The 24,154-nt window shown below is 41.6% G+C and overlaps 1 protein-coding gene and 1 pseudogene across 1 annotated transcript; one reads left to right on the plus strand and one right to left on the minus strand.

Annotated features, from left to right (window-relative positions):
- Nucleotides 1-310: 310 nt before the first annotated feature.
- LOC150064820 (proteasome activator complex subunit 3 pseudogene) lies at nt 311-1,064 on the minus strand (annotated as a pseudogene).
- Nucleotides 1,063-18,183, plus strand: LOC150064821 (spermatogenesis-associated protein 31D1-like). The gene is made up of 4 exons (XM_090329165.1): nt 1,063-1,127; nt 14,454-14,511; nt 15,325-17,764; nt 17,933-18,183. Exons 1-4 carry the CDS (start codon nt 1,063-1,065, stop codon nt 18,181-18,183), a joined length of 2,814 nt encoding a protein of 937 aa, XP_090185291.1.
- The last annotated feature ends 5,971 nt before the right edge of the window (nt 18,184-24,154 follow it).

Below are 24,154 nucleotides of genomic sequence, written 5' to 3' on the forward strand. Positions count from 1 at the left end.
CGCCATCCTAGCTCCTCAACTTTTAAAAAAAACCAATCATCAAAAGGAAGAAAACACAAAGCTTAAGACAAAGGAGGAGAGAAAAAAGTATTCTCATACTAAAAATTCTGCACACAGAAACATCTGTGTGCAGATTTTTCTAATTTCTCCAGAAATTATGGCAGGCTGGGTGTGAGGCACTAGGGAAAGAGAAGACAGAACACACATCACAGAACTAGATAAGACTTCCATTAAACTCTGGTTTTATTTCCAGTGTTCCCATCACAATAGTAATACACAAACCAAGGCAATATTGGTCTTGAACGGAGAATCACAGAGTCCCCTGGCCCTGGACTTGGTACAATATAACTTTGTTATTGCTTCTGGGTCATTTTATCCTCTTGATATTTTGGGGGATCATGTCCTATAGAGTTATATACTGATTTCTCAGCTCTGTATATGATAAACTGAAGGCTGATGACATTTTTTTCTCATTAGTCTCTGCCACAGTGTAGCGATAGTTCTCCACATGGGCATGTTTAGCTATTTTAGAAAACAATTTGGCTCTTACAGTTTAGAAATCTGGCCCAGAAATGGAGCTTCATTCCCAATCGATTTTAGCTTTGCAACTTGTCTCTTCTTCAATAGATATCCCAAAGTAGTTCTCATTGTCCATCCTGAGACTCAAGAGCTGGACACACATTTAGACTGCGTTACATTTCTGGGGAAGCAGCCAGATCTCAGGTTTCATTTTCTCAAGAATGTCCACCAGCTGCTGGTTGCCTTTTCACATCCCATTGAACATCACAAATATCTTAGAATATCTCTTCACATCTGTCTGAACTTCACTTCCTATAAGTGAGACTATCCAAACCATCGTGGATATTGGTGAGAAGAATGGGGTCAGGAACAGGGAGAATCAGGTCTAAGTAGAGGAGTTTGGTCATGGATGTCTAGGATTGGTTCTTTAAGGTTTGAATACTTTGTGAAAAGTTGTCACCACGTCTTCCACCTGGCTTGTGATAAACTCTGAAAGAATCATCCTTGGGCTTCACTTCCTGATCTACCTTCAGTGATGAGGCCATGGCCCAGCTGGACACTCTGCTAGAGACCAGAGGCTCTAGGGAAGAGGACCAGAGGAACCTGAGGTATCTCAGCTGCCCTCAGGACCTGGTCACACTCACTGGCTTTTTCACTGCTTGTTCATTCTTGCCTCCATCTGCCCAGTCCACCTGTACCCCAGTCTACCCAGTCTCTCCATCTGGCTGCCTGCTATATACTCGCTCCTGAGCTCACCTTCCTGGCTTTTGCCCCTCATGATGGAAGTTACATCACCACAGCTAGATTGTCACATAAGGTTTTGATTCTATTCTGTGGTGTTTGGCAGACAAGTTTCCTCCCTGAAAATAATTCATTCTTTCCCTCAATAAATGTGCGCAGAGCTGGGAGGGGGAAGAGTATGGGAATGGAGCGAGTATTGCTGAAGAATGTGTCATATGTCACATGCTAAGATTCAGAAGCATTCTTTGACCTTCTTGTAAAGATTTCTGGCAAGTCATCTATGGATGATTTTTTCCTCCTAATTATGGGTGTGTCAAAGTAAAAGATTTCTGCTATTTCCTCTCAATATATCTTTATCTCCGGAGTTTTGCCATTGACCCTACCATTCTGACTGCTAGGACTCCAAAAAAGTGCAGATTATATGAACATGCTCCTCCTCAGAAGAGGAAGTGGGGACATTTTGGAGGACCTCAATATTCATTTTAGAATCAATTCCCCTATTGTTGGTTTTTAGGGTCCTTTATTTCTATGGAAGTCAGTTTATGCCTTAATTTTAGACATATCGCCAAAAGAAAAACAGAATAATCTGTTTTCTGTGGTGATATAGTTTGACATTCTTCCCCGTTATCTCATTTTTTCTATTTCCAATATTAGTCAAAATTTTCAATTCTAGATTAAATTAACTTTATTATTTTTCTACTATTTCATATGCTATGCTCTTATACTTGTTTCCTTTATCCTAAAGGTTTTATATGTAATCAACATTTCTAAATGTTATCTTCAGATAGGCTTTATTAATTCCCTTTATATCTTTTGTCTGAAAAAATACACATGTTGAAAATCTACTGGAATCATGAAGTTATGGTCAGCTCTCAGGCTCTGCCCTCTCCCAGCTCTGTGCATGTATATTGGGGAAAAGAACGAATTACTTTCAGGGAGGGAATTTTTCTCTGTCATTTGTATAATAGAATCATAAACCTATGTGACACTTTAGCTGGATATATATATATATTTTTTAAGTCTACCTGTGGTGATGCAACTTCTGGCATGAGGGGCAAAAGCACTATTCGCAATCTTTTATTCCACAAATCATTACCTTGTGCAAATAATTTTCATGGTGAGATAGTTCACACCAGGATTAACAAAAATGAGTAGATAAAGGCTAAAATCCTGGAGAAATTGGAAGTATCTCTCACAGCCAGTAAAAATGTAAAATGATCCAGCTGTTTTAAAAATCATTTTGCCATTTCCTCACATGTTAAGCATAGCATGGCCATATCACACAGCAATTCCATTTCTATTTCTATGCCTGAGAAAAATGCCTAAGTTCACACAGAAACTTGTATGTAAATGTTTATAGCTGCATCACAGCCCAGACCAGAAACAGCTCACTTATCCAACTAAAGAATAGATGAACAAAATGTTTATTAGAGCAGAAAATAGCTTTTAGTAATAAAAAGGAATAAAATATTGATACATGCCACAATATGGATGAACTTTGAAAACACTGTTAACGAAAGGAAGTCACGTGCAATTGACTATATATGATTCCATTACACCCAGAAAATGAACATTACATTTACAGAGACAGAAAGACTAATGGTCGATGAGAGATGAGGAGGGATAAGTGTGAATAAAATCTCAAGTCATGAAAATACTTTGAATTTGACTCTGGTATGTTTGTACAGCATAAAAATTATACATGACCTAGGTGGGTGGTATGGTATGTGTTATGGTACATTTCAATACAACTTAAATGATATAAAAAGTAGAAGTGCTTAAAAAGTGAACGACAGCTAGAAGCAGAGGAAGCCATCCCAAAATCATTCTATGAAGCCAAAATCACATTCATCTCCAAACCAGGGAAAGACCCCTCCCTACAAAAAGAGAACTACAGACCAATCTCTCTGATGAACATAGACACAAAGCTCCTCAATAAAATACTAACCAACAGAATCCAGAGACAAATTTCAAAAATTATACACCACGATCAAGTAGGCTTCATCCCACAGATGCAAGGTTGGTTTAACATTTGCAAATCAACTAATATAATACATCATATCAATAGAGCTAAGGTTAAGAATCATATGATAATTTCTCTGGACACCGAGAAGGCATTTGACAAAATACAACATCCATTCATCTTGAAAGCACTAGAAAAAATAGGAATAGCAGGTACATTCCTTAAAATAATTAAAGCCATATATGACAAACTACAGCCAGTATCATATTAAATGGAGAAAGACTAGAATCATTTACTTTAAAATCAGGAACTAGACAGGGATGCCCACTTCCTCCACTTCTCTTCAATATAGTGCTGGAACCCTTAGCTATAGAAATAAGACAAGAGAAGGACATCAAAGGGATCCACATAGGGAAAGAAGAAATCAAACTATCCCTACTTGCAGATGACATGATCCTATATCTGAACAACCCAATAAACTCCACTCCTAAACTCCTAGAACTAATAAATCACTTTAGCAAAATGGCAGGATACAAAATCAACCTGCAAAAGTCAGTAGCCTTTCTATACGCCAAAAATACACAAACAGTGGGAAAAATCAAGAAAATGATCCCTTTTGCAAAAGAGTAAAATGTTTAGAGATTAACTTAGCCAACGATGTAAAGGAATTATTTCATGAAAACTATAAAAGCCTAATGAAAGAAATCGAAGAGGACATGGAACAACATCCCACGCTCATGGATAGGAAGAACCAATATAGTGAAAATGGCCATATTGCCAAAATTGATATACAAATTCAGTGCAATCCCCATCAAAATCCCAAAGACAATTCTTTACTCAAATAGAAGATACAATCCAAAGGTTCATATGGAGCAACAAAAGACCTAGAATAGCCAAAGCAATTCTAGGCAAAAAGAGTAATGCAGGTGGTACTGTAATACCAGACTTCAAACTCTACTATAGAGCCAAATAACAAAAACAACATAGACCAGAAGATCAATGGAACAGAAGATCCAGAAATAAAACCACATACCTATAGTCATCTTATATTTGACAAAGGAGCTAGAGATCTACCGTGGAACAAACACAGCCTATTCAATTATTGGTGCTGGCAAAACTGGGTAGCCACATTCAGAAAACTGAAATTGATCTCAGCCTGTTGCCATGCATAAATGTTAACTCAAAATGGATCAAAGATCTCAATATCAGACCTGAAACTCTGAAAGCGTTACATGATAGAGTAGGAGAGACATTGGAACACATAGGCACAGGCAAAGCCTTCCTGAACAGAGTCCCAGATCACAACAGAGTGGAGAGATTTGACAAGTGGAACTACCTAAAAATAAAAAGTTTCTGCACAGATGAAAACATAGCTACTAAAACAGAAAGATAGCCAACCAACTGGCGAAAGATATTTACCAATAATACATCAGACAAATGCCTAATACTCAATATCTAAAGGGAATTCAAGGAACTAATTCCCCCAAAGCCAATAAACCAGTCACAAAGTGGGAAAGGGATCTAAACAGAGACTTATCAAAAGAAGAGGTTAAGATAGCAAAGAAACATATGAGAAAATGCTCATCATCCATGGACACAAAGGAAATGAAAATAAAAACAACCCTAAGATACCATCTTACCCCAATCAGCATAACCAATATTCTGAACTCAGACAGCAACAAATGCTGGTGGGGATGTGGAGAAAGAGGAACCCTACTGCACTGCTGGTGGGAATGGAAACAAATTCAGCCACTCTGGAAGGCAGTTTGGAGGTTCCTCAACAAACTAAATATAGACCTTTCCTACAATCCAGCCATACCACTCCTGGATATCTACTCTAAGCATCATAACCCAGGATATGATAAGGACATCTGCTCAGCCATGATCATAGCTGCACTAGTCACAATACCCAAGAGATGGAAACAACCCAGATGCCCTACTAGAGATGAATGGATACAAAAAATGTGGTATGTATATATACAATGGAATTCTATATAACCACCAGATAAGATAAAATAATGGCATTCACGGTGAGGTGGATGAAATTAGAGTGAATCATGTTGAGCGAGATAAATCAAGACCAAAGGAACAAAAGTCATACTGTCTCCTGATATGTGGATCTTAGATTCAAATAGTACAAGAGTGATGACTCAATACTTTTGGCCTTTGAGATATGAATATAACTATATGGACATATAAATCTATGGTGGGATATATATTCTAAAGACATTATGTTATATTGTATAGAGCAATGCATATCTATGACGCAGTTTCAGCTTAACTTTAATTTTGTTCCTAAATTTATGTGCCTGTGATTGCATATAGAGATTCCCTTCTTGAATATTGTTTGTTAAACTTGACATTTGAAATTTGATGTAAAAAATCAGTATTAATAAAATCTTTTTTTTTAAGTGAATGTCAGGAATAGGAGAGGCTATTACAGAAGAGCTCAATATATTTTTGAAATCTGGAGGAGAGGTAATGACTTAGCAAAACAGAAAAGCACCTTCAAGCTAGATTCTACCATGAATCCCTGAAGACAGATGATTCAGTAGGAACCAATAAGAAAGAGACCTGGGGCTGGGAAGGTGGCCTAGTGGTAGAGTGCTTGCCTAGCATGCACGAAGCCCTGGGTTGATTCCCCAGTACCCCATACATAGAAAAAGCCAGAAGTGATGCTGTGGCTCAAGCAGTAGAGTGTTACCCTTGAGAAATTCCAAGGACAGTGCCCAGGCCTTGAGGTCAACCCTCAGGACTGGCAAAATAGAAAGAACGAAAGGAAAGAAGGAAGGAAGGCAGGAAGGAAGGAAGGAAGGAAGGAAGGAAGGAAGGAAGGAAGGAAGGAAGGAAGGAAGGAAGGAAGGACAGGAGGAGGAGGAGGAGGAGGAGGAGGAGGAGAAGGAGAAGAAGAAGAAGAAGAAGAAGAAGAAGAAGAAGAAGAAGAAGAAGAAGAAGAAGAAGAAGAAGAAGAAGAGGAGGAGGAGGAGGAAGAAGAAGAAGAGGAAGAAGAAGAAGAAGAAGAAGAAGAAGAAGAAGAAGAAGAAGAAGAAGAAGAGGAATAAGAAGAAGAAGAAAAGGAAGGAAGGAAGGAAGGAAGGAAGGAAGGAAGGAAAAGAAAGAAAGAAGAAAAGAAAGAAAGAAAGGAAAGAAAGAAAAAAGAAAAAAAGGAAGGAAGAAAAAACCCAATTGTTACATATTTTGGATGTGATTCCTTGAAATTTTGGTTTCAAGGAATCAAGATTTTCCTTGGAACAGAGTTGAGACAACCATTTCGAAAATGGTGTTGGGTGTACCTGTGGTGTGAGGAAGTTGTGGGAACCAAAGCCAAAAATTTTAAAAGTTATGCCAGGCTCAGTACAATGTAGTCAATGGTCAAGTTAAAAATATAGTTGTTTAAAGCTGGGCACCAGTGGCTCACATCTGCAATACTAGCTACTGAGGAGGCTGAGATCTGAAGATCGTGGTTTGAAACCAGCTCGGGCAGAAAAATTTGTGAGACTCTTATTTTCAGTTAATCACAGAAAAAGCCAGAAGTGATCTTGTGGCACAAGTGGTTGAGTGCTAGCTTTGAGCAAAAGCACCCGGGCCCAGAGTTTAATGTTCACGATCAACAAAAGGAAGGTAGTTTAAAGTGAAGAGTGTGGCTCAGTGGCAGAGCATCCACATAGTAAAAGGCCCTCAGATCAAATCCTATTATCAAGAAAAAAATGTATTTAAAACAAACTTGAAAAAAGTTAAATTGATCGTAAATAACAATGTATAATTTAACTGGATTTACTTCTTGCTAATGTTTAACCCATTTGCTGGTTTTTCTCTCTTCCCTCATGTATATTTATATACATATGTGTATATGACATGTTATTTGTTTACATGTATATATGTGTATCTTTGTACACACATATATGTAGGCAAGAACATATATACAAAAATAAATTTATATACTTGAGGAGAAATTTCATACGTATGAATGGTTATATTTCATCTATTAAAATAATACTAAATTTAACACTTAATACTTGATTATCTTTCAGTAACGTTAACACAGTTACAATTTTTATTATCTTTAAGTAGTTATAAAATTTTAAATCATTCATCCTTATTGTATATGTAGTATGTATTTGTGCTTTTCTTTTCTTTTCCAGTTGTGGGGCTTGAACTCAGGGACTGGGTGCTATCTGTGAGCCTCTTTGTGTTCAAGGCAAATGCTCTACCACTTGAGTCACAGTGCCACTTCTGTTTTTTAGAGATAAGAGGTTAATTGGAGAATAAGAGTCTTATGGAGGCTTCTCTGCCCATCTGGCTTGCAATCATGATGCTCAGATCTCAGCCTCCTGGAGTAGCTGGGATTATAGGCATGAGTTACTGCACCCAGCTGTTTCCTCTTTTCTTTTCTTTTTATTTTTTTAACATCTCCATTACAAGGGCAGTCTGTAATTTCCTATTGTGTTTAGCTGTGTGACATCAGTCTCTTTTAATCTGGAATAGTACTTTTTTATGACCTGATCTCTTTTGAGGAATATACCTATTGTTTCAGTTTTATGACCCCTCCCCCAGGTTTACTTTTCGTTTTTTTAAATTTTATTGTTGGGGTAATGTATAGAGGGATTACAGTTGTAATTCGTCAGGTAGTAGGTGCATTACTTCTCACACATGGATACCCCTTTTCATATTTGGCCCTGTTTCCCTCCCCCCCACTCCCTCCCAATCATCTTGTTTCCTCCTTCCCTTCCTTATTTGAAATAAACAAACAAACATATATACATACTATACCAGGTAACAAAATCAGATACGTTCACTTTTGTGATGAGGTTTCTCCTGGTCATATATTAAAGGATATTTTTGTGTTTGTGAGTTTGCTTGTTACAAACAACAACAAAGCAACACCAGGAATGCAAGGCTATATAAGAGGTATTTCTGAACAGACCTCCTCTAGTCAAGGGAAGGCAGATGGGAGGAAGTCGGCTTGACAAGACAATGGAGAAGCTACGCATGCAGGACAGGACAAAGAACAGTCTAGTATTTCTGGTAAGCTTTCATTGTAAGAAAAAGCAAGGATTGGGTGTCTGGGGTGAAGGTGGATTCATCAAACCTGATGGCTAAACAATACTATGAGGGAACAACACAGGGCTTAACCAGTTTATAAACTTCTGAAGCTAAAAGATCTATTTTTGGTGGTACTGGAGCTGGAATTTGGAGGCCTCAGGTGCAATACTGCTTACAACTCTGTTTTTCACTGTTTCGTTTGGTTTGGTTTTGTTCCTGTCTAGGTATGCATCTGAGCCACAATCTGCCTCCATCGTGGATCACAGGAATGTGCCACGGTCCAGTTTCCGCCATGGAGGAAGAACCTCATGGATTTTCCTGACTGTGCTGTCCTGCCACTGCAGTCCTCCCAATCTCAGCGTCCCTTCTAACTTGGGATTCTGCTCTAGCTAGCTTTGAACTGCAATCCTCTGGTCCTCAGTATCCCATATAGTGAGGATTGCAGGTTTGAACTATCAGAGCCTGGCTGTAAATACATAAGTTTTAAGAGTTTTAAGGGTTAAGTGAACTAATATTATGAAAGGATAATAGATATACTATACAATAGCCACCAAAATAACATCTCTCTCTCTATATGAACCAATGGAAATTTTGGTGAAAAGTTACAAAGTAGATGGAGGAAAAAGCTCATAAAGTAACCATAAATGTGGTTTAAAGCAAAGGGCCTTGCCAAATGAAGTTCAATCAGCCTAATTAGAAGACCCATGATGCTAAGGTGAAGCCTACCCCTCACATCAGGATGGATCTGGTTGTGTGGGCTTTGGACATGTACAATTGCTCTGTACAACTGATGCAAAACTAAGAACGGTTGAGAGGGGTCTATGGGAGAGGGAAGGCAGAATGAGGAGGAAGCAGGGTTGGAGAGAGAAAGAATGATTGAAAACATGTTGAAAATGTTTGTTGTGTCGTCTCCCTTTTATGCTTTTTTGGATTCTGTTCATTGGTGTAAAGTACTGTGCTCTCTACAGGCTTTTAGCATTATCACTGAACCTCTTGAGAAATCTCAAGGGGTTTTGTGTTCAAGGTTTCTGTTTTTGTGCAGGTAAAAAGCATTGTGTATTTGAGGAGCTGTAGGTGAGAGCAGAATAGAACTTGTAAGTCCCTGAGCATGCAAAGCTTTCAAAGATTACATGTTATCCAAAGGGAGATCACAATGCAATAAAAGGATCTCTTATAATATCTAGGTAGTAGGTAGAATGATTAAAATATTGAGGTAAACACACTCTATTGAAAGGGTGTAGTGAAGGCATCTATAGGACACAAGAGGGATGAACAGATTAGCATATCTGGGTGATGGAGGGAAGCTGTAGGTTCAATTCCCTTATGTTGTTTTCTCCACCACCAGCCTTAAGAATCTTTGCTTTCTGCTCAGGCTCTGTGATGTGGCGTGGAACGGTGTGTAATTTAGAATGTGTACTCAGTGCCTGGATTCTGATGTGGATCTTCTTCTTTGACCTCGAAGCCATACCACAGCATAACTGAACTTCAACTTGACTTCTTGAGTATTCCTATCTCCGACTTCCTGTCTGGGTTTCTCCTTCTCTCTCTGTGCTAACAGAAGAGGAATTTGTATTTCCCAATAGCCTAGAAACAGAGAGATATCAAACAGGTAATAAAACTAGAGCTGCTCCGAGTGTAATACATGGATTTAATGTGATAAACTTCCCTTTAAACACTACCTTTGCCGCATCCAACACATTTTTCTAAGTTGCATTTTCATTTTATTTACTTTTACATATTTTAAACCTCTCACAAAATTTGATCAATGAGTTAATGCTTTGTTTAATCTCAGAACATTTTGGGATTTATCTACTACCTTTCCTTTACTGATTTCTATTTTAACAGCTTTTGGCCTAAAAGCATATTTCATATGGGTACTGTTCTTTTTTATTTATTAAGGCATAGCTTATTTCCCAAAATGTGTTATATCCTGGAGGATGTACCACTTGAGCATGGGGAAATGATTATGTATTCTGTTCAGCTTGGGGAGATTATTTGATAATATTAATGATATCCAAGTGATTTAATGTGTTGTTTCAGACTATGTCCTGATGATTTGCAGCACAACCAAGCTTCAATTTCTGTTATAAAGTTTGTTGAAGCTGTTAACAGTATCAGTAGGTTCATCTATTTCCTTTCCTATTTCTAACAGTTTGTCATACATTTTGACAATCTGTTATTAGATATATACACAATGTTTTCCTTATGTTGTTGGAAAATTGAACCCTTCATTATTATTTGATACTTCTTTTATCACTGGTAACTTTTCTTATTCTTCAGTATGCTTTGCTTGAAATTAATGCTATTTCTGTTTCCTTTCCTTTTTTCCTTTGTGGGTCATGGGGCTTGAACTGGGCCTGGGTGCTGTCCCTGAGCTCTTCAGCTCAAGGCTTACCACCCTACCCTTGATCCAAGCCCCACTTCCTATTGTCAAGAGGTTAACTGGAGAAAAGAGTCTTAGGTCTTTTGTGCCTGGACTGGCTTTGAATCTTGGTCCTCAGATCTGAGCCTCCTGAGTAGCTAGGATTACAGGCGTGAGCCACCACACTCAGCCTGTTTTCTTTTCATTCATGGCAATATTTCATGGCAAATATCTATAGGATTTATATGTTAAGAGTATTATCTCATATCTTCAACTTTAATATTCATTATACCCAATCTTCCTTTTTATTATCCCTTTTTTTCTCCTTTACGTTATCTTAAACAGGAATTTTGTTTAATTTTATTTGGATCCCTTTTTCTAGAAGTTCTAACTGTGTATTTTTAGGGTATATAACATGATGCTGAGTATTCTTTCCTATTTATCTTCCCATTTCCTTTTCCCATACCGTGGTGACCACTCTTACAGTCTTACTCTCTATTTATATGTATTCATTGTTTTTAAAATAATTCCTGCCAGGCACTAGTGACTCACACCTATAGTCCTAGCTACTCAGAAGGCTAAGATCGGAGGATCACTGTTCAAAGTCTAGGCAGGAAAGTCTGTGAGATGTTTATCTCCAATTAATCACAAGAATATTTTAAATGGCACTGTGGCTCAAAATGATACGGTACTAAGGCTTGAACTTGGGGCTTGGGAACTGTCTGTCCCTTAGCTTTGTTGCTCAAGGCTTGCACTCTACCATTTGAGCTTTTTTGATGGTTAATTGGATATAAGAGTCTCATTGATTTTCCACCTGTAGCTGCCTTCAAACCAAAAGCCTCAGATCTCAGCATCCTGAGTAAGTTAGGATTATGGCTGTAAGACCCTGGCACCTAGCAATGTTCTTTTTCACTCCCAGAGAGGTCTTGGTTTCAGTGATAAAACATGTGATCATTCTATTTTGTAGGATCCCAGGAAATAGCCTTGGGCACTTTGTGAGTTTTCTGTTGTTGTTTTGATTTTTTGAAAGCCATTAATGATGTTCACTAATAGGAACTACTAGTGGTAGAATTTATGTTAAGTTCCTAGGAACTGGGCTGTGTTTAATGTTTTCTATAGTTATAACCATCAGAGTTTCAAATTTCTTCTAGTACCCAGGTTTTGTCTCTGGTGCTTTAGTTTTTCATAAGGTTACTTCCTTAAGTAGAGCATTCATGACACAGCTCATGTTGGGTTTAAATCTCCTATTTCTAGTAGGTATGAGTCCCTGGGCAGTGGGGTTCATTCGTGACTTTAGGTTTGTTTTTCTGAATCTTAGGGTAACACAGGGTGGGTAGAAGAGGCTGGAAATAGGCAACTTTCCTTCTCCCATATGACATAGCACCTAGTGTTGATGTCTTCTACTAAGAAGGCTACTAAGAAGGGGTCTGTTTGAAAATGGTTCCTTTTCTCTCTTCCTGATGGAAATATGAAGGTTTTCCCATGGATCTTCACTGTGAGAGCCTGACAGGGAATCTTGCACGAAATAAAATGTAGGAAACTGTGTAAGATTAAAACCTATGGAGCAGCCTCCCTCTAATGATAGTTCACAAACATTCTTTGGCAATTCATCAAATTGTCCACTTAAATGTTCTTTCCAGTTTACGATTCCATTGGATTTTGCCTTGATTATGCTTTCTGTGAAGAGGTGGGAGGTGGTTTTACTTGGGAGCTCCATTCTCTGATAGCACTAAAAAAATTTTTTTAGCTTATTCAGTTTTCCAAAGCTCCTTAATGCCATAATTGACTCTTTTCTCACAGGATGATTCTTTAGCTTCCTATTCACCTTCTCACATTGCTAGATGACTTTTGATTGGCCCAGAGAGATATCAGAGATAAGAAGTCTAGGAAAGACCAGGAGATCATTCTTCTAGAGCAATAGATCAGGCAAGGCTAGAGATTCAGGTAGGGATAATGTTTACATTTGCAGTTCACAGCCAACTAATCTGGGTATGAGGGATTCCAAGCACCAGTTCCATGATTCTGACTTAGCTTAGTTACAGATTACAAGTGCTCTAAAGGGGAATGGACTCTTTGTACCACTTGATCCTATGTTTCACTTAATGTCAAGCATTTTCACCAAGCCTTCCTCCATGTTGGGCAAATCTAGAGAGGAGAGACTTCTGACTAAACTTCAAGTATGAACTCAAGTCCTTCTTTTAGATTCTCAAAAAAAATAAATTGAAAAATCTGATCATCTTATAAAATTAATCAAGAAAGGAATAAACTATTATTTAAAATTGGGAATAATATTATTTTTAGATAATGGATATCTATATTTCCTAAGAGTAGCTTCTTTATGTTTCTTTTCTTCTTAGCATCAGGGAAGAACCAAGAAAAGTAAGGTAGGAAATTTTAAGGCAAGGTGCCACTTGTTTGACCTAGCACCTCAAAGGTGACTTGCCTGTCTTTCGATGAGATCCTAGGTTGATCATCTCTGAGGATATGAATATTTGGGTTTTTTTTGTCAGTTGTGAGGCTTGAACTTCCTTAGGGTCTGAGTGCTGTTCCTGAGCTTTTTTGTTACCAAAGTGAGCCACAGCACCACTTCCGGTTTTCTTTCATTGAAGGTAAGAAGAGGATCACTGGGATGGCTTTGAACCACAATCCTCAGATCTCAGTTTCTGAGTAGCTAAGATAACATGCATAAGCCACTAGTGCTCAGCTGAAGACATCAGTTTTAAGCAGTGTCTTTCAGAAAATAAAGCCTGTAGAGGAGAAGTAAGGAGGAAGGGCAGTCAAACTCAACACTTCTCAGTCTGTATTCTGCCCAGCCACAGGCATGAAGCAGTGATGAGCCTGAAGAGTGGGTGCTGGTCAAGTGAGGAACACATAGCCTGGCAAGGAAAGTTTAGTGGTTGCTTTGGAGTCACAACTTCTGTGTTCCATGCTTTATTTTGGGATGCTCAGACTCATCTCTGCGGTAAACTCCTGTGGTGATTCTGAGTATCACAGTACTTTATAAATGAAGCCACATAAGTATGTGAACTTTCCTCATAACCTCACCAAGTGCAGCTGCCTGTCAAGCCAGCTACTTAGGCAAAACTTAGATCCCATCTCAAAAAAAAAAAAAGAGATAAATGTGGTGGCACTCTTCTGTCATCCGAGCTGTGTGGGAAATACAAATTCAATAATCACTGACTAGGCCACCATAGGCCCAAACAAAAAACCCTATTTTAACAAACAAACAAAAAATAAAACAAAGCCAAAGGCTATGGGTATGACTCTGGTGATGGAGCTCCTGCCTAGCAAGCACAAAAAAAATCACCAAAACAAAAAATTGTATTTATCTTGTCCCTGATTCTTGGTGCTTTCTGATTTAAATATCACATGGGATTCCCTTAAATGGACTCCTGTATGTTTCTACTTTCATTATGTATATCACTCTCCTGGTTGTCTAGGTCAGAGAAATTGCCATACAGAAGTAGACCAAGACACGAGAAAGGGTACCAATGTTTATTAAGTGATGCACCTTGTATCTGGTGAATATAATGTAACCCTTCAATTAATTACAATAAAAATATATGGAAAAAAGAAGAGCAGCAAGAAGATTCTTTATGTTCTGAAAAAGTGATTGGTCTTTTTTTTCTATGCCCTTTATTTTATATGTTCTGTTATACTAGGGTTATCAGTGCTACTTGTCTAGGAAAAGGAAGCTCCTGGAGAGAGATTATAGAAAACTGAGAGACAATGAACATGGGAGAAAGTAAAGAAGGTCTCAGGCTTTACTCTGCTAGGCTCCCATGTCTTCCATTTGGCTACAGCTTTGTGTTTTCTCTCTTTCAGCCCTCCAGGCCAGTGTAGAAATACCACCTTTCAACACCATGCCAATCCCATTCATAAGGTATGTAATAAAAGCAACTGCTGGGGCCAGTCATTTGCTTTCACAGGCATTCCTAAATTATGTGCCCTCTTTGTTGCCTTTGGCTCCCACAGCTCTTCACATACTCCTGTGACTCAGTCATCACCTCCTCTGCACTCTGCTTACTCAGAAATCCCTCCTCCAGACCTAATGCCAGCTTCTCTGCCTGAGCTTTCTCGACTTGCCCTTCCATCCTCTCACTTAACCAGATCACGTTCCTGTTTGGTTGAATTTCTTTCATCCTCACAACTGGGTAACAAACTCTCTACCACAAAAGCTTAGCCCTCTCCTTCATCCCAAGTTTCCCTCGCTAACTGCATGCATCTTCATCCTTCAACACATCACACTCAAGAGAACAGATTCTATTCTCTAACCACAGGCCATTTTGTTTCTGGTAGGTAGTCCTGCTGATGTCCTCTTTATGTCCCAACGATCAAAGGCAAAGAGTATTAAAACATGGAGATTTCTCAATTCTCTTGGTGGCAGGCTCATAACAAGAACACATTTCTCCCAAGATTGCCACACTGTGATTTTCAGCAAGAAAATGTTTCCTTCCATCCTCCGGATTCCTATTTCTGGAGACACTCTAATGCATCACATGTGGAGAACAGACATATTCCCTTTCTTGACCTTAATATACAGGAACTTTTAAAGAGACAAGAGAAGAAGAAAACGATTTTTGAAACTTTGGAAAAGGCAGGAAAGGAGGATGATAGACCAGTTTTTGAACAAAAGTGGTCAGAAAAGCAATTGACATCTTCATGGTACTCTATGCATTCTCTTGTTGGTGAGCAGGATACCATAGCCCCCCAAACTGACTGGGACATGAAAGGCAAAACAGAGCATTTAGGAATTCATCAGCAGCTCCTATATATGAAGACCATGGGGAAGAATTTAGAGCAGAAAGACAGTCAACTTTTCTGGGGTCTTCCATCTCTGCACAGTGAGTCAATAGTGGCTACGTTCTTGGTGTCTAGGGAAGGTGGCTCAATAGAACCTCATCTTATCTTATTCAATGAAATTTGTAAAGATCCTGTAGCCCAAATGCAGGGCAGACGACCACCACCACTTCCTCAATCCATCCCTCTTCCTCTGGCCAATGTGCATACCCAACCCATGACACAATCTCAGACTCTACCTTTTACACGGACCCATTTCCATACCTGTGCGAACCCTCCTCTTCTCACGATACCACTGTATTCTCCACCCTGTGGAAATCCTTCCCACAGTCCACAGAACAGGAATAACCCTGTCACCTTAAATGGAAATCAATACCTGGAATGTCACATGGTACAGAAACATCAAGATAGTTCATGGGGTTCAGTTCCTGAGGTCCAAAATCGTCAAGAATCTATTTGCCCTCTAGCTTCCAATGTAAAATTTGTGAGGCAAACCCCACAATCCTATGTCCCAGTGTCTGCCTTTTCTGGCCATTTTTGTGAACCCCAGAACCTGCAGCTCCATGTGCCAAATAGGCTAATCCCACCCTGGTGCTTCCAGGCCTATCTCAGCCCAGGGTCTTTGGTACTAATGGAACCACAATGCAATTCAACACAGATAGCTCACCACAATTGCAATCCTGTTTCCTTGCAACCCTTTGAGTGTCACGGCCATATTTGCAATGACCAAAGGAAGAGTCAAGTGAGTCAACTGGGAACTTTCTATGAGAGTGTTGCTACAAGCTCGCAGCTGAGAAGGGATACAGCACAGAATCTTGGACACATCTTAGGGAAATACCCATTAAATAATTTACCAATGGATTCAGAATACTATGTGTTGAACTGTCCAACAGCTGCACCTGAGAGACAAAATAAATGGGTGTATAATTCAAGGAATAGTTCAGGTAATACATTACTAAGGCTCCCAATGAATAATCTGAATGAGCTTCAAATAAGAAGCATTCTTAGGCTGCACGTGATCAGAAAATTTTGGCAGATCAGTGTAGGTCAGATTCCTTTGATGGTGTGTCGTTCGTGGCTGGTTGGTGACAATATGGTACCTCATTCTGGGAGTTCTCATACACATATGGAAAAAACAAATTTGCTACCACTATTAAGTAGAAGCTTCTGCTCTGTTACTACACTGGAACTTCCCTTTCTTGATCAAAAAACACAACAGATGCTAGAAGCCCATATTATAAGGTTTCAGATGAGTCAGAGGTGGGGCCTTCCCCTCAAGGTTCTTGAATCTATTAAATTCTACATGTTGAGAGAAGCAAAAACATGGCCCCTTCCCCAATTTGACTTCCTCTCAACCTCCAGGCACCTTGCACGCAGTGCTACATCTTTTCAAGAAGATGTGGTAGGGACAACAAATTCAATCCCTATCTTGCGTCATTCTCTCTCTGCCAACTTACATGTAGATCAGAAAGGACATGGGCTCCTGACACGATTACCTTCTAATATTGAGCATGAGCTTGTAGATCAGACTTTTTTGCTCTGTACACACAATACCGTAGAAAAAGTGAATCTGAATAAAAGTGAATTAGAAAGTAGATACAGTCCAGGGCAGTTCACAAAGCAAGATGTGGCTGGGTCTAATCCAAGAGATGAAAGGGTAAGTTTTAGCCACACAGAAAAAATGCTTCAGGACAAAAGCATGGGGGAAATCTCAGAACATTTTCCAACATCCGATATAGACAGAGTTAATGAGAAAAAAACTGTATTAGCCAACAGATACAGCCCAAAGTGTAGGAGACAAAATGGAGTTATGCATACATCAGAGGATGGGAATTCTCACCACAGAAGAGGAGTGCTTCAAAAACAAAATATGGTGCATGAGAATCTAGAACATTTTACAAAACCCAACCAGTTGGGAAGTACACAAATGACAAATACACATTTAAGTAAAGTGGAAACTACCTTGACCACTGAATATGACCCAATAAGCCTATCAATTCTGAAAGATCCTACACTAAAGTTTAAGTTGAATACTGGGTCACATAACCAGGATGAGTCTTCTTGCAGTGACATGTCCTTTCCTTCAGGCAGCCTTACTTCTGAATCATCGTTGTCTTATGACAACAGTATCTCCAGTGGGGAAGTGGAAGCTTTCCAGGAACTGCATACTTACCTGGATGGCATAAGGCACAATACAGAGCAATGGGACACTGGTAAGCATGCCAAGTTCCAGGGCAAATGTTACACACTACCTGAGAGAAGACTGATCTCACCAGAATCCAAAAAAGAAGAATTTATAAGGGAGGACTCGGGGTTAGAGATATCCACAGCAACAAGTAAGAGCCACGATGATCAGGAAAGGAAAGCAGAGAATCCTTCTGAAAGCAACTTCAGAAAAAAAATAAGGCAATTTTTTCAGTGGATTCATTTTAGGAAGAAAAGCACAGGAGAGGAAAGATCTGAGAAAGATAAAGCTCTCTTTATGAGTTGTGGGCCTCCTGAAGCCCATGAGCTAATGGAAACTCTTGGAAAGCTATTGGAGAAGAAACTGGCATGTAGACAGGTACCTCAGGACATGGGGATGAGTCAGGAGAAAGAATTGCAGGACTGGACAAAGCTCAACAAAGAACAACCTTCTACCTCGGACTCACAGCAAGAAGCTATCTCTCCTCGCCCGAGTTACTGTTCAACTGTGGGATGGATCTATGAGAATAACAGACCTCCTCAAAATATTACAGCCTTCAGAGAACAGTGATGAGTCCAGAAACTTTCTTCCTCCCTGCACCCTCCAAAATGCCAAAGTCCTATCCAAGCTTTACCTGCAAGCAAGCATGCCAGATATTTGTACATGCTCTCATATTTTTGAACACCTTGAAGGCTAATTCATCTTTGAAAAGAAGTGCTTTTGCAGCATTTACAAGAAGGAAAACATTCATAAAGGAACACAAATTTCTGTTTAAAAATTTCTTCAGTATAACACATCCTGTGATGGGAATAACCACTCTAATAGCAAATCAAGAATAAATGTTTCTTTTAATAGAATTACTTTCTCTGTCGTCTGCACTAGGGTTTGGGGATCCTGGATATATGCACAGGGAAATGAAGGAATTACAGTAGCTGTTAATGAGATTTGTCTTATTTCACTTCTAAAGTAGATGGCCAATTCTGTTTAAGGAGCCTGACAATAGCTTTCTCAGCTTTATCCCACATCTTTAACTTCACCATTTTCAGATATATTTCATCTAAAATAATTTTTTGTGCTAGGCACTGGTGGCTCACACTGGGAATCTTAGCTACTCAGGAGGCTGAAATCTGAAGATTGTGGTTCAAAGCCAGCCCAAGCCAGGAAACTCTATGAGACTCTTATCTTCAATCAAAACAGCTGGAAATGGAGCTGTGGCTCAAGTGGTAGAATACTAGCCTTGAGCAAAAGAATAGCTCAGGAATAATACACAGATCTTGAGTTCTAGCCTCAGGGTGCACGTGAGCGCAAGTGTGTGCACACACACCCCCCCCACGTGCACACGCGCGCACACACACACTTTTCATGAAAAGAAAAATAACTCCAAGTGTTCAGACACACATTTCCAAAAATCAAGAATGTGGCTCAGATCATCTTTTTACCTACTTCTCAATATTCCAAACTACAAACAATTGTAGGTAAGATGAGTTATTCTACAATAGAGCCACAAATTCCCCTTGCTGTCTCCAGGAAGTCTTGGAACTGTAATTATGGTATTGATTAGACATTAGCCCAACCTGAAATCAGTCATAAGAACAAGTGTGCGAGAAAGGGTTTCATGTCACCTATTCCAACTATTCTTTTTTATAACAGTACAAAGAATGGAACTGTGAAAGTGGCCAGGTATAAGAATGTTTTCCTAGACATTGTCTCATTCTCATTCCTAAAAAACAAACAAAACCAGATTTGAGCTGTCACTAGTGGTTTACACCTGTAATCCTTGCTATTGGGAGGCTGAAATTAGGGAATTATGGTTTGAGGTTAGCCAAGGCAGAAACCATGCTGGCAACAGTGGTATGTTCCTGCCTTCTCAACCTATTTTGTTGTGAGCAATAAGGAGGATTGTTTAGGCCAGTCCAAGCAGAAAAGTCCCAGAGACTTCATCTCCACAGAGGGAAGCTGGAAGCAGTGGCATATATCTGTGACCCAAGCAATGATGGGAAGCCTAAAGTAAGGAGGTTGTGGTTGATGTGCCTACTTGAGTAGAAGGCAAGATCCTCTCTCAAAAGTAATTAGCCCTTGCTGGGACTTTGGCCTAGTGGTAGAGTGCTTGCCCAGCATGCACAAAGGCCTGGGTTCGATTCCTCGGTCCCACATACATTAAAAAAAGCCGGAAATGGTGCTAAGGCCCAAGTGATAAAGTCCAAGGACAGTGCTCAGGCCCTGAGCTCTAGACTGGCAAAAAAAAATAATTGGCCCTTGATTTTACAAGGGCTGAAGGTGTGGCTCAGGTGGTAGAGAATCAGCAGAGCAAGGCAACTACTCTTGTGAGGCCCAAAAGTAAAACAACTCTTGATTCACATATTACACAGGTAAGTGCTGTGTGTGATGTGTTAAGTATGTGGAGTGAGGGATAGGTATTGGTGGTGTGGAAGCTGCACAGAAGCCATCCAAAAACATCTCATATTACTTTATCTTGAACTCCCATTATTCATATTTTGAACTCAACAATTATGTCTCAGTGCACATCAGGGTACCTTGAAGAATTGTAGAACAAAAGAGACATAGAGGAAGTTAGCTATAGCAATAGAATAAGAATAAAAAACAATGACCTTGTGTTGGTCATTCTATCTACCATCAGCCTCTTACCTAACCTCTGGAAGCTAGTAAGGACTTTCTACAGAAAGACACTACCATTTCATGATAGAAGTACAGGGATGCCCTTCTCAACGTGAAAACAATAAAAAGACATCACGTGCAGAGATGTCAGATTCTATATTACCCTCTTTGAAGATTTTGGGCTCTATCTGCCATCTGTGAAGTTTTTCGTACAAAGTTTATAATCACTTAGGGCATGTTATAGAAACTATAAATTTAGTCATTTAATAACTACTCACAATTTTTGTGGGTCAGGAGTCCAGGAATAGTCAATTTGGGTTTCCTCATCAACATTCTTCCCAAGATTGTAATCAAGCTGTTGACTCCATCTGGTGTCTCATCTGAAGGCTTGAGCAGAGAAGTGATTCATTTCCAATGTTCACTGGGTAGCTGCTGACAGAATTTAGTTCCTCCATCCTATTGAGCTGAGGTTGTCAATTTCTTGCTAACTAATGGCTAGAGTTGGTTGGAGGCCTTGCTGTCTTCCTTGTAATATTCTCCAATGTGGCAGCAGCTTGTTTCATCAAATCCAGGAAAGCAGAAATGCTGATAGCAAGACAAAAATCACAACTGTTTGCTTGCTGAAAATGCAAGTAACATCTCATCACCTTTCCCTTCTCTAACTGGTTAGATATCTAAATCCAAATATGTAAGCAAATACATTAATTTTTGACGCACTGAGGAGGAAATGAAATAACACACATGTGAATGCTAGGAAGCAGGGTGAACAGGGACTCTCAGAAGTCTTCCTGGCATTTGGATGTCTTATTGGAAACCACATTGTGTGTACTGATAGCACTTTTGACCAAAGGTGCCAAGTGGATCCTTATCCTCATCCAAATATAATCAAAATCAAGAGGGTATAAACTCCAGTGGAATGATGGCTGGTAAAGAATTAGGAAAATTTTGTTCCAAAGGGAGAGTGCTAGCCTTGAGCACAAAAGCTCAGGGATGGACCCAGGCTCTGAGTTCAAGCTCCAGGATTAGCATCAAGAAAAACAGATCTCGGCCTGCCAGCGGCTCTAAGCGAAGCTCCCAGAAGTTTGGTGGGTGAGAAGTTCCTGTCTTTAACAGGTACGGGAATCCTGAGACAGGTGGATGGGGCCGAGCCCAGGGAAATGGGCGAAGGGGAGGCAACCCAGAGACCCGCCCGACCGCCCCCTCGCCTCGGGCTGCTTTCCTCGGGCTTCTGGCCCAGAGACCTGGGCACTCCATGCGGATCTCAGCGCAAACCCAGACAGCGCTTGGCCCTTCGCGGTGGGAGGTTCCAAGATTGGGGCCGGCCCTCGTTTCCTCCTCCGGAGCTGACGGAGACCCCAGCCGGCCATCGCCCTTCTTCCCGGATGTTCCTAGACTACCGTCTCTCGGTTCCTCCGGGTTCCTCCAAACCCTGTCTGGATTGCAGCTCTGCCTGGCCAGTCCAGACACTCCGGGCTATCTGGAGATGCGGGACGGGCCTCGTTCCCTCCTCCCGGAGGCCCAGGCCGGCTCTCGGCCGCGCTTCCCGGGCTGCCAGAGACCTCAGCCTGCCTTTGGCCCTTTGCCTCGGGCTGCTGCCCCAGACCCTGTCCGTTCCCCCCACCCCCCAACCCCGCGCCGCTCCCGCTGGAAACTCGCTCGGACTAAGGTCACCAGGCAAGTAATGGGTTACTTCTGGTTCTCGCAGGGCGCAAGCGCGAATCCTGAGCCCGGTGGGCGGGGCGGGGCGGGGCGGGGCGGGGCGGGGCGGGGCGGGGCCGGGCGGGCCTGGGCGGGGCGGGGCGGGGCGGGGCGGGGCAGAGGGAGTCCGCGGCACAGAGCTCGGGAGCGGCGGCTGAGGCGACTGTGGCCCCAGGCTGCCTCTGCCTCGACACCCCAGGATACCTCGCGGTTCCTTATCGCAGGCTCCCCGGGACCATTCACCGAACCCTCAGCCCCTCCTCCAGGTCTGCCCCGGGACCCCAGCCGGCCCTCGGTCCTGGTCCGAAGGAGTCTTGAGACACTGCCCGGCCCGCGGCCGCGCGCCGCCTGTCGCCCTGAGACCCCGGCCGGATCCCGCCTCTGGCCCGGTGCTGCCCCGCAGTTCCGACCCCGGCTCTTGGCCTGGTGTTTCCTGGAGACCCGATCCGGGCCCGGGCCCCTTGGCGGGGTCTGGGGCGTCCCAGGCACTCGCCTGCTAGGCCACCAGGGGAAGGTTTTGCTTCATCTGTGTGTTTTGGAAACAGACCAACTGTTAGCACTGGTGGCAACTAGATGACCCAACTCCCCACCTGACCTTTCCTGTCCCTTGGTGGGGTGCTGAAGAGCACTGGGAACTGAGAGAGTGCTTTTGGGGAGTGAGCCTGGCTGCTTCACATCCATTCCATCTCTACAAGCTTTCTCCACTTGATAGGCTATTTTTCCTTCTGCAGGTTATTTTTCCTTCTGCAGCTCCAGGAATATCTTGAAGTTGTTCATCTGTCTACTGAATGAACATTGACAAGAGACACAGGTTGTGACCAGCTCTTAAGGAAGTTGGCTCATGCCCTGCACTGATTGCTTTGGGCTCTAGGTTCCTAGCTCTGTGCGCTGCTATATGCTAGAGGGGATCTGTGCATATCCTCAGTAAAACAAAGAGGGAAGAGGTAGGACTCAGAGAAGCCTCTGTGGCTGCATGCAGTTTATGGCTCTCCGCACTGTGAAGCTGTGGACCCAGCTGCCTATGACAGGATCCCCCAGTGCCTGAGTGTTTCCCTGAATCCAGCGGGACAAGGTCCTTGCTGGCCATGTCTTAATACTTCTGTCCTCTGAGAGCTAAGTCGATGTGAATTATTGTGACTGAGTGAACTGCATAGGTTTTTTGGAGGGTAGCACTCGTGTGTGCCTTCCCAGATGATCTATCCTGTGACTTTCTGCTTTGATTGATTTATTGATTGTATGTATGTGTGTGCATGCGTGTGCACATGCGCGTGTGGGCACATGTGTGTGTGAACATGTGCTGATATTGGTGCTTAAACTGGGGGCCTCTTGTTTCTGCTTAGCTTTTTTTGCTCTATATTACTTGAGCCACAGCTCTACATTCTTTTTGCCAATTGTAATCTTCAGATCTCAGCCTCTTGGTGTCTCTACTTGCAGAGGTGGTTTTCCCATCTCCTACTGCTTACTGTCCCTTGTTCTCTGTGCTTGCCTCCCACAGGACCTGAAGCAGAAATTGTGCCTGGAGGAAAGAGCAGGGCAAAGTTGTCATGAGGAACATGAAGTCTGAGCTGCTGTGGCTGCCCAGGGTGGATTGGGAGCTGAACTGACAAGAAAAATGCACCCTGGTGTGGCTGAGCTGCCTCCAGGTGCATTGGGAACCCTAGGTTCCTTCCCAGAGTGTGGCAATTGGTGTGACTATTGCCAGTCCTGCAGGAAGATGAGGGAGAGACTGATGGGCTCCTCACACGGAAGCTGGGCCACCAGGAGAAGCTGCAGAAAACTCTGGTTGACCTGGAATTGGAAAAGTAGGTGAGGGTAAAGTGAGTGAGCTGAACCTGTGGGGCTGCCTTCTGACCACGTGACTGTGGTCACTTTAGTCACATGCAAAATTTGCTTACCTGAAGTTTGGCTGCTGCTGTACTGGTGAACCTGGGAATGTATGACTGTGAATTTGCCTGTTGGCTGAGTTGTGACCAGTTATGATCCTGGGTTGTCTGGGTGGGCCGGTGGCCTCACGGGGGTAGGGAGGAAGGCCTGCCCCAGCTTCTGCCAACTGTGAGTATAGTGGGAAGAGTCCCTGAGTCTAGGGATATAGGTGCCTCTTACTGCTGGAAAGTAGAAGATGGGTCCTCTCTGGGGCTTCCAGAAGTATCACAGCCAATCTGGTACCTTGTTTGGCCCAGGGAGACTCAGTTTAGATTTCTCAAGTGCGGCAGTAAAAGACGAGATT

Source organism: Megascapheus bottae, chromosome 3 (assembly GCF_031878675.1).
Source record: "Megascapheus bottae isolate mThoBot1 chromosome 3, mThoBot2.hap1, whole genome shotgun sequence".
NCBI classification, from domain to species: Eukaryota; Metazoa; Chordata; class Mammalia; order Rodentia; family Geomyidae; genus Megascapheus; species Megascapheus bottae.

What these genes read in the sequence shown, in the direction of transcription:
- LOC150064821 (XM_090329165.1), top strand. Translation starts at nt 1,063, where the DNA reads ATGGCCCAGCTGGACACTCTGCTAGAGACCAGAGGCTCTAGGGAAGAG. An exon ending in ATGCCAATCCCATTCATAAG is followed by an intron (nt 14,512 to 15,324) that starts GTATGTAATAAA and finishes GTTGGTGAGCAG; the next exon opens with GATACCATAGCCCCCCAAAC. An exon ending in AGAGATATCCACAGCAACAA is followed by an intron (nt 17,765 to 17,932) that starts GTAAGAGCCACG and finishes GGCCTCCTGAAG; the next exon opens with CCCATGAGCTAATGGAAACT.